The sequence below is a fragment of the Euprymna scolopes genome, chromosome 33, assembly GCF_053919585.1.
Source record: "Euprymna scolopes isolate OS-2025 chromosome 33, ASM5391958v1, whole genome shotgun sequence".
NCBI lineage: Eukaryota > Metazoa > Mollusca > Cephalopoda > Sepiida > Sepiolidae > Euprymna > Euprymna scolopes.
The window spans coordinates 65,848,551-65,861,807 of NC_136514.1; the positions used below are offsets into that span (position 1 = coordinate 65,848,551).

Genomic DNA, 13,257 nt, shown 5'->3' on the forward strand with positions numbered 1-13,257 from the left:
TTCATATATATACATATATATACATACACATATATATATACATATATATATATATTCATACATATAAAAATCTTTGTATATACGTACATATACACAGATATATATACATATTCATATATATATCCATAAATATTCATGTATATATATATTCATATATTTATATATATTCATATATATATATATATATTCATATATATATATTCATATATACATTCATACATATATATTCATATATACATTCATACATATATATTCATATATACATTCATACATATATATTCATATATACATTCATACATATATATTCATATATACATTCATACATATATATATATATATATATTCATATATACATTCATATATATCCATATGTATATTCATATATATATATCCATATGTATATTCATATATATATATATTCATATATATATATTCATATATATATTCATATATATATATTCATATATATAAAAATATAATACGGAAAATTACATAATTGTCTATGCAATAATTTATTTCAACCTTATGGTATTTTCAAGCATCTAAACTAGACAATTACATTTTTGATACTGAAATAAAGAAAGAAAAAGAATCGGGCCTCGACCGTCAAAAAACCAGAGGGGGTGGTAGTAGCAATCCCCTTAATACATTTTATAGAGAGGGTGGAAGGGATTTTTTTAAAAGAAAACAACAACAAAAAAAACAACAAAAATTTTATGACACTTATAAACGGCAGCTCGATATCACCACAGATACACACACGCAACACACACACACACGCAACACACACACACACACACGCCCCTAAATATGCACGTTCTTATGCCTTGACATGCGTTTACTAACCTAGGAAGAAGAGGGAGAAATATATGGATATAGAGAGAAGGAAATAGAATAAACAGCACGTAATGGAAAAAGAAGAAGAAAGAAAAAGGAGAGAGTGACCATCCGCTGCCTGTCATATGGTTTCATTAGTCTAGAATCTCTGAGAAAGAGAAGGGAAAGAAAATGGAGATTAACGCGCGTCCTAGAGTTAATTGAGTCATGGAAAGTAAGTCTATTAAAAGATAAATAAAAAAATAAAATAAAAAAATTTTATATACAAAGTTTTAAAACTATCTGTATGTTATCATGTTAAAATTAGTTAGAAATACATATTATCTTATAATACATTAAAATATTGTATTTGTAATATATTACTATGAATTCAAAAAATTGAGTCTTATGTAGTTAATATTTTATATATTTTTATGTAATTAATTTCATTGGTGATTATAGCGGTCGTTGTAATTTAGCTCACTAATATTTCACTTCTTAATTGATTAAGATGCAGAAAATTGCATTATTAGTCGCCCCCAATTAGTAAACGCTTGTAAAGGCATTTACGTGTAAGAACGTGCATATTTAGGGGCATGTGTGTGTATGTGTGTGTGTTGCGTGTGTGTGTGTATCTGTGGTTACATCGAGCTGCCGTTTATAAGTGTCATAAAATTTTTGTTGTTTTTTTTTGTTATTGTTTTCTTTTAAAAAATCCCTCCCACCCTCTCTATAAAATGTATTAAGTGGATTGCTACTACCACCCCCTCTGGTTTTTGACAGTCTGGGCCTGATTCTTTTTCTTTCTTTATTTCAGTATCAAAAATGTAATTGTCTAGTTTAGATGCTTGAAAATACCATAAGGTTGAAATAAATTATTGCATCGACAATTATGTAATTTCCGTGTTATATTTTTATGTTATTGCTCTGTTTACCACATTGAGCTCTCATACACGGATTTCCTCCTGGAATTATTCCATTATAACACTATATTCATATATATATACATATTCATATATATATATATATATTCATATATATATATATATTCATATATATATATATATTCATATATATATATATTCATATATATATATATATATTCATATATATATATATATTCATATATATATATATATATATTCATATATTCATATATATATATTCATATATATATATTCATATATATATATATTCATATATATATATATTCATATATATATATTCATATATATATATTCATATATATATATATATATATTCATATATATATATTCATATATATATATTCATATATATATATATATATATATATATATTCATATATATATATATTCATATATATATATATTCATATATATATATATATTCATATATATATATTCATATATATATATGAATATATATATATATTCATATATATATATATATTCATATATATATATATTCATATATATATATATTCATATATATATATATTCATATATATATATATATGAATATATATATATTCATATATATATATATATATGAATATATATATATATTCATATATATATATATTCATATATATATATTCATATATATATATATTCATATATATATATATATTCATATATATATATATATTCATATATATATATATATATATATATTCATATATATATATATTCATATATATATATTCATATATATATATTCATATATATATATATATATATATACTAACATATATATATATATATTCACATACATTCATATATTTATTCATATATATATTCATATAAATATATATATATATTCATATATATATATATATACTAACATATATGTATATATTCACATACATTCATATATTTATTCATATATATATTCATATAAATATATATATTCATATATATATATATATATTCATATATATACATTTATATATATATTCATATTGATATATATTCATATATATATGTATTCATATTGATATATATTCATATATATATATGTATTAATATTGATATATATTGATATATATATGTATTCATATATATTCGTACACATATATATATGTATTCATATATATTCATACATATATATATATTCATATATGTATATATATATATGTATTCCTATACCTATATTTATATATATTCATATATATATACATATATATATATATATATATGTATTCATATATATTCCTATATATATATATATATATGTAGTCGTATATCTATATTTATATATATTCATATATATATATATATTTATATTTATATATATGCATTTACATATATATTCATATATTTATTCATATATATATATTTATGTATATATATTCATATATATATTCATATATATACATTTATATATATTCATATATTTATTAATATATATATATTCATATATATATATATTCATGTATATATATATATTCATAGATATTCACATATATAAAATATATATACATACATACATATACAATATATATACATACATACATGTATCCATATATATATATATATATATATACACATATATGTATACATACATATTACATATATGTATCCATATATATATAAACATACATATATGTATGCATATATATACACATACATATATGTATCCATATATATATACACATACATACATGTATCCATATATATATATATATATATATACTTATATATGCATACACACATATACATATATACTTATATATACATACATATATGTATCGATATATATATATACACATACATATATGTATGCATATATATACACATAGATACATGTATCCATATATATACACATACATACATGTATCCATATATATATATATACTTATATATGCATACACACATATACATATATACTTATATATACATACATATATGTATCCATATATATATACATATATACATACATACACATACATAGGCATACTTATATATACATTTACATATATATATATACATACATAGATATATACATTTACCTATGTGCATACATATATTTGCATATATATGCATACATATGCAAATATATACATTATATATATACATATATGCTTACATATACATACCTATATATATATGTATACATATTCATATATACAAATATATATATATATATATATACATACATACATCCTGTTGTATATGCATATATATATGCCTATATATATGCATACATTTATATATATATATGCATCCATATATATTATCATATATATGCATATTTGTATATGCATACATATGTGTATACGTATATATAACTATCTTTAATAAAGCGTTACTCACACCACAAAAAATCATTGTATTCAACAATATGTTACCTTTTTTTTTTTTTTTTTATCTTTTACTGCTTTTTTTTTTTTCTAAGGGTGTTTTTATATTGATGGTCCAAAATAAAAGTATCAGGAATAAAATTAAAGATAGACAGATTCCTTTGTATTTTCAGGTTTTTGCTTTTTTTTTTCTATTGCCATGAATAGATGCTATTATAAGGCTCGGCTATGATATTTTTATATTAAATTATACAACAAATGGAATTAACGGACATTGAAACATTGAACTATCACCAGTTAAATACAGTTATTTAAAAAAAAAAAAAGTAGAAGACATCATTTATAGAATTTACTTGTTGTACTAAGGCGGATACAGAGTTACTAATGGCTATCTTATGCCAAAAACAAGTCTGAAAGAAACTTTTTCTTCTATTCATACACACTTTAAACCCTGGTCTCTGTTGTAGTTCGTGTTTGTGGTAAGGAAAATACAATAACAAAAAGTACCTGATCATATTTGAAGCAGGCTAAATTTGAAAAAAATATATTTTTGTTCAAAAACACTTCTCCCATTAAGTACATCTCTCATATATAACTTCAAGCAATGATTTTTAATAAAAATAAGATATTTTACTATAGCAATTTGTATTCATTTTTCTAAATTTAAAAGCCTTAATTTCAATAATTTGATAAATACTAATAATTTTGACTTTTTTATTAGTCCATTTATTTTTAATGATTGTATTAAAATTTCAAATTCAATTTATTTTTTAGACTTATATTTTTAATCTATTAACAGTTTTAACTGGATTATTGTATAAATACATCTAATATATTTATAGTCAAATACAATTCATTCTTTAATTACTTAATAATTTTAATATAATTTTATTAGAATTGTTTTGAGCAATGCATTTTAAAGAGTCTTTAAAATGTGAACGGATTTAATTGTTTTTAAAAAAAGAAAATCTTATTCCCACAAATTCTATTAAAAATGCTTTTAAATGTCAAAAAATTTAAAACACAATGTATGCATTTGAAAAGAAATAAAGAAAATTAAAAAATATTTTTTTTTCCAAAAAATCGTTTTAAAGAAGAAAAATCATGTTTATAATATCATAAAAATAATGTACAAAATATGAAAATCAAGTGTCATTTATTTAAAGAAAGTTTTTTGTTATTAAAAAGTGTTAACAATTTTCAGCAGATAAATCTTCTTACGAAGACAAAATACAAAACTTATTGAAACAAGAAAAAGCTTCAAATGATTTCCTTCTTACAAACAATTGAAAATTTTTAATTCATTTTTTTTTTTCAAAAAAGAGCTGCCAAGCTGACTTTAGTCACAACAACTGCTAACAACTCAGTGCAAGGAATGTCAAATGTCTGAAAGCTTATAAATGGCTGGAATGTCTTTTGGGTGTCCATTTGTCCTAAAAAAAAGATCAGCTCCAAGAAATGACCAATGGGTGATGCAAACTGAGAGCAACATTGGTGATGTTCAGGACCTGAATAAAAAAGAGAAGGTTAAAAAAAACAAAAAAAAACAAAACAAAAACAATAATTAATGTAAATGCTCTATCTTACAAAAAAAATATATAATATATATGGCTTTGTTTTACTGTGACATCTCCGTCGTTTCTGTGAACTGTGAAAAATCATCCCCAACAATGTTTTAAGTCAAACGTCAATGTTAGTTTTATTTTTAATAAAAAAACGAGGTGTTTTTTTTTTTCAATTACATTACAAAGTTTATTTGAACTTTTTAACAAACTTTTACATATAAAATATAGACTTTATAGATCTTCTATAATATAAAATTTTTAAATTTATTTAACCAAAATAAATGCTGAAAAATCGTCCCCATTTTTTTGGAAATGAGATTTTTTCAATCGGCTTTTTTGGAAAGGAGATTTAAGAATATAAAAGAAAAGAACGAGATATTTTTTTTCTCCATTTGTCACTTTGAATGTTTATCCAACAATAAAATAATAAAACAATTTATAATAAAATAATAAAACAATAAAATAATAAAACAATTTATAATAAAATAATAAAATAATAAAACAATAAAATAATAAAACAATTTATAATAAAATAATAAAACAATAAAATAATAAAACAATTTATAATAAAATAATAAAATAATAAAACAATAAAATAATAAAACAATTTATAATAAAATAATAAAACAATCAAATAATAAAACAATTTACAATAAAAAATAACAAAATTTTGAAACAAGATTTTTTTGGCGCTTTTACGCTATTAGGACGAAATTTTGGAAATCGTAAAACTGAATTTGACATGAAAACAATGGTATCTACGTGTTCCTCATATTTTTAAGATGATTATATCCAAAAATTAGGAAAATCAGTAAGGTAGAAAATTATTTATTAAAGAAAATAGAATTTGAAGAACATGATCGTGTTTTATTAATTTCATTTATTGTGGACTATTAACCTCATCTTTTTAGTTGTTTCACGACGTTTCAGCCAACTTTTCCTCTGGCCTTCGTCAGGTGGTAACTGCGATGGGATAGGAACTCTGCCTTCCGTGGTTGTTGTCGTTTCACCACGTTTTGGTCAAGTAAGCATCTGGCCGGCTTTGGGTAGTATTGAAACTGCTATATACAGGCAATTCTCACCTGGAATCATAGAGATTCAACGTATCTATCAACTGTGCCACGGGCCCTGAAGGGCGATCAAGGTTGAATTTTTTTGGTCTTATAAATTCATGTTTATTATCTGATCTTCCATAGTCGGGTCCGTACCGAATGGTATATATATTATTTAATTGGAATTCATTGAGTTTTTTTTATTCATTTATTTATTGCGGACTATTACCCTCATCTTTTTGTTGTGTTGTTATTGTTTCATGACGTTTCGGCCAACTATTCCTCTGGCCTTCATCAGGTGGTAACTGCGATGGGATAGGAACTCTGAATTTCCTGACTGCATCCACTGCAATTACTGCCATCTGTAATTGTTGTTGTCTCACCATTATGTATTACATTATATATAGTATAACTCATCAGAGTGGCTGAATCTACCAAGAGTTGAAATTGGGACCCCATGGTAAGGAGCCTAAACTCTTACTACTCGTCCATCTCGAACGCCTGTTCGGATAGATTGTGATTTACTTAGATGTTATTCGTTTTTGTTTTTCAGCCACTCTGATGAGTTGTAGACAATGAAACATGTGTCAGTGGATAATTATATTTTAAAAACAATTTATATGCTGCCCCCTATATAGAGGGACCAAATTGGTTAAATAGAAAATTATTCCCAACTTGCATTTATGTAAAAATACACTCTTGTGAATAATTGAAGTCACAAATAACAGAAAAAGTTTAGACTCCTTACCATGGGTCCTGATTTAAAATCTCGCTATAATCAGCCACTCTGATGAGTCATAAATGAGGAAACACGTGTCAGTGGATAATTATATTTTAAAAACAATACACACACACACACACATATATATATATATATATATATATATATATATATATATATATATATATACAGTGATGATCATATTTATTGGCACGGTAAAATAAAAGTTAAATTTTGTCTAATAAATTCTAAAAAAGGGATTAAATTAAAGAAAATAACAAAGTATATTATGTATTTTTAACTGGCCTTTCCGATGCAGCAATGGGATTTTAGAAAAAATAAATAACAAAGGAACAACAAACATAATTGCAAAAAACCCTTGTTCAAAATTATTGGCACGGCTTTGTTTTTCTTTTAGTATCAGTATAATATCAATCAATTTCCGGTTTACGTGCTTTCTGAACTTTTTTATAGCCATATTATGCTTGTTTAACGCTAATTCAGTGAATAATTTTTTTCAGATAATTTTTAGATAGCGATTTATTTAAACTATTATAAGTGACTAAATTATAATTTTCAATCGCCATGGTTAAAACTAAGGAACACAGCGAAGACGTCAGGAAGCTTGTTGTAGCATGCCATACCAATGGGGAGGGCTATGATAAGATTTCAAAGAAGCTAAACCTTCCCAAATCCACTGTTAGAGCCATAATAAACAAGTTCAAATCGCAAGGCCACGTTATGAGTTTAGAGGGTAGAGGGAGAAAAAGGATTCTTTCCCCAAGAGATGAACGGAAAATTGTTCGACAAGTAAAACAAAACCCAAGGATCTCTGTTGGGGAGATTGTTGATGAACAGAGCACCTCTGGAGTGAATGTATCTCGACATACAGTTGGTAGAGTTTTGAAGAGAGCTGGTTTAAAAGCATGTCGTCCGAGAAAGACTCCCTTATTGAAGCCTATGCACCTGAAAGCAAGGCTAGCCTTTGCAAAACGTCATATTGATAAAGATGTTGCATTCTGGAAACGTGTTCTATGGACTGACAAAACGAAAATAGAGTTATTTGGCCATAATAAAGTGTCTTATATTTACAGAAAATCTGGCGAAGCTTTCCTGCCTAAGAACACCATACCCACAGTGAAGCACGGTGGAGGCAGTTTGATGTTTTGGGGATCCTTTGCTGCCTCTGGACCAGGGCGACTTGTTAAGGTCACAGGTAGCATAAAAAAGGAAGATTATGTTAAAATATTGGATGAAAACCTGAAAGACTCTGCTAAAGAGCTCTCACTTGGTCGTCGTTGGTGGTTCATGCAAGATAATGACCCAAAGCATTCGGCTAAACTGACTAAGAAATGGCTTGAGGACAATCATATTAATGTTTTGGAGTGGCCATCACAAAGCCCAGACCTTAATCCAATTGAAAATTTATGGAGAACATTAAAATTGAGGGTAATCCAAAGGAAGCCTAAGAATCTTATTCAATTGGAGGATTATTGTCAGGAAGAGTGGGCTAAAATTACTACTGAAGAGTGCAACAACTTGGTTGTAAACTATGAAAAGCGACTGAGGAAGGTAATCAAGGCCAAAGGCTATACAATTGATTATTAAATAAATCGTGCCAATAATTTTGAACAAGGGTTTTTTGCAATTATGTTTGTTGTTCCTTTGTTATTTATTTTTTCTAAAATCCGATTGCTGCATCGGAAAGGCCAGTTAAAAATACATAATATACTTTGTTATTTTCTTTAATTTAATCCCTTTTTTAGAATTTATTAGACAAAATTTAACTTTTATTTTACCGTGCCAATAAATATGATCATCACTGTATATATATAAGATGTCTGTGGATGTGTGTGTGTGTGTGTGTGTCTGGTCACAAATAGGCTCCTATATGGCTGACTATTATAGAAAACTGATAATATATAATGATAGAAGATGTATCGAGACACAGGAATGGGTATATTTGATCTGGCATAATGATGATTCATTAAAATTGTAGGGGTCTGCGTATGCGCCTGGTCCACACAGTATGGAAATAAAAAATTAAAAAATTAAAAACAAAATCGTTTACAAGTGTTTTTGATATAGATTTACATAATAATACTTTGATAAGTATGTTTTCACTAAAATAGGGATAGTATAATAAAATTGTGTGGTTTGAAGATCAGAGCGTTGATGATGTAAAGATAAGAGCTTTGTTTTAGATGCATTAAAAGTAACTAGCCACCTCTTCTCCCATTGCACCACGCGCTCAAGATCAGTATTTAAGATAAAGTATTTAATATATATATATATAATATATATATTTAATATATATATATGTTATATATTTAATATATATATGTAATAAATATAATATATATATATAATATACATGTGTAATATATATACAATATATACATACTATATATATAATATATATACAATATATACATACTATATATATATAATATATATACAATATATATATAATATATATATATAATATATATACAATATATATATAATATATATATATTATATATATAATATATATAATATATATATAATATATATATTATATATATAATATATATATATTATATATATAATATATATAATATATATATAATATATATATTATATATATAATATATATATATTATATATATAATATATATGTAATATATATATATTATATATATATTATATATATATTATATATATAATATATATATTATATAATATATATATTATATATATAATATATATATATTATATATATAATATATTATATATATATTATATATATATAATATATACATATAATATATATATTATGTACATAATATATATATATATAAATATATACACAATATATATATATTATGTATACAATATATATATATGTGATATATATCATATATATAAATATAATACTACATATATAATATACATATATAATATATATATAATATATATGTATTATAGATATAATATATATGTATTATATATATAATATATAATATATATATAATATATATATGTATTATAGATATAATATATATATATATACAATATATATAATATATAATATATATATACAATATATATATAATATATACATATATAATAGTTTATATATAATATATATATAGATAATATATATATACTATATATATAGATAATATATATAATATTTATATATACAGATAATATATATATATAGATCGATAATATATATATAATATGTATATAATATATATATAATATGTATATAATATATATATATAATATATATATAATATATATATAGATAATATATATAATATATACATACAGATAATATATATAATATATATAGAGATAGATAATATATATATACAGATAATATATATATAATATATATACAATATATATATAAGATACATAATATTATATGTATACAATATATATATAAGATACATACATATAATATATATACAATATGTATATTAGATACATATATAATATATATACAATATAAATATCATATATATACATAATATATATATATATGATACATATATATAATATATATAGAATATATATATTATATATAATATATACATAATATCTATATAGAATATATATATTATATATAACATATACATAATATATAATATATATATGTATAATGTATATATAATATATATACATAATATATATAGTAAATGTATAATATATATATTGTATATATATAAAATATAATATATATATATATAATATATAATATAATATATATGCAATATATCTGTAATATATCTATCTATATATATATATAGATAGATAATATATATATATATAATATATATGTAATATATACATAATATATATATATATAATATATATAATATATATTATGTACATAATATATATATATAAATATATACACAATATATATATATTGTATATTTATAAATATATATGTGATATATACATAATATATATAAATATAATATATATACGCTACGTATATAATATATATAATAAATATATAATATATATAATACATATATATAATATATATATATACAATATATATATAATATATATATACAATATATATATAATATATATATAATATATACATATATAATAGTATATATATAATATATAATAATATATGTATAATATATAGATAATATATATATAGATAGATAATATATATATATAATATATACATAATATATGTATAGATAATATACATATATATATAATATATATAATATATACATATATATAATATATATAATGTATATATAATATATAATATATATAGATAATATATATATAATATTCATAATATAGATATAATATAATATATATACATAATATATATATGGATAATATATACATAATATATATATATACAGATAATATATATATACAGATAATATATAGATAATATATATATATAATATATATATATTATATATATACAGATAATATATATATAATATATATATAGAGAAAAAATATATGTAATATCTATATATATAAAAATGTAATTATGGTTCGTTAAAAGTGAATAAAACCATATTTCTACGTTACAAATTTAATCGAAATTTTCAGAAAATCTATCTGTAAAGTCAATGAATGTTTGCATGTTATTAAAATAATTTTACATTGCGTATTATAAAAATATTAATTAAAATATAAATATTTTTCGAAGTTTTTTCTGCGAGACTGCCAAATAATATTTCTGGTAACTTCCATTACAACTACTCTCGAATTACAAGATAAGTAAAAAAAAAAAAGTTACTCATGCAGACAGTGATCCGTGCTGAAATAATAACGTTATTATTAAAAAAGACATTCTTATCATGGGGAAGGGAGGGTGTTTTGTACCTATTCTGTACTTTGACCTTACAATTGAATAAAAACATAAAACTTTAATTAAACGCGGAAATACGATTTAAAAAATAGCGCGGATCACTCTCTGCATTAGCACAAAAAAAAAAAATCCCATATTTTAAAAATTTAAATTAATTCATGTACTTACCAATTTTTAAATTTTAAATCCCTTTACTTATGTTAAGGCTTTTCACTCATGAAACATTACGTTTTAATTGTTTAGTTTCTTTTCTTTTTTTGTTTACATAAAAAAGTTTGTTTTAACTTTTTTCTAAACTGTTTCATTTTTACGACATGCCTCGACGTATTATAAACACCCTAACCTCCTCATGTTAAAAAAAAAAACACGCCCTTCCATAAACCTCGAAAGCCGTTCTTAATATGGGGAGATTGGGGGGTGTTCATTCCGAAAGCAGTTTTAACAGATGGAAGTTAGGGTGTTTATAATATGCTGGGGCGAGTAGTAAAATTAACGAAGTAGCTATCTATTATTTATTGTAAAAATTGCTTGAAATTTATTTATTTGACAAAAAAAATAATTACATTTTGGTACTCCTTGGGCGTTGAGTTCCATGGCGACCAGCAGAAAAAAATAATAGTCGCTCCCTTAGTCCCCCACCCCACCCCGCACGTAACATCTTTTATTTACTGACATTGCCGTAACTAAACGATTGTCACATTTACAAACATTTATTTATTTATTTATTTTGAAAAAAAGTTTTACTTTTTATGAATATTAAAAGAAAAATGGGTACTCATGCAGAGAGTGATCTGTGTTGAAATAATAACGTTATTATTTAAAAAGCCATTCTAAACATGGGGAGGGGAGGGTGTTTTGTACCTATTCTGTACTTTAACCTTGCAATTGAATAAAAAAAAACATAAAACTTTAATTAAACGTGGAAATACGATTTAAAAAATAGCGCGGATCACTCTCTGTATTAG

At 22.2% G+C, this 13,257-nt stretch overlaps 1 protein-coding gene across 1 annotated transcript in view; it reads right to left on the minus strand.

Annotated features, from left to right (window-relative positions):
- Positions 1-5,238: 5,238 nt before the first annotated feature.
- LOC145258281 (lysosomal alpha-glucosidase-like) overlaps positions 5,239-13,257 on the minus strand; it is a 432,680-nt gene continuing 424,661 nt past the window's right edge. Inside the window, exon 19 of the mRNA XM_080116285.1 lies at positions 5,239-5,607. Coding sequence (XP_079972411.1) covers positions 5,545-5,607 — 63 coding nt within the window. The 3' untranslated portion in view covers positions 5,239-5,544. The remainder of the gene's footprint in view (positions 5,608-13,257) is intronic.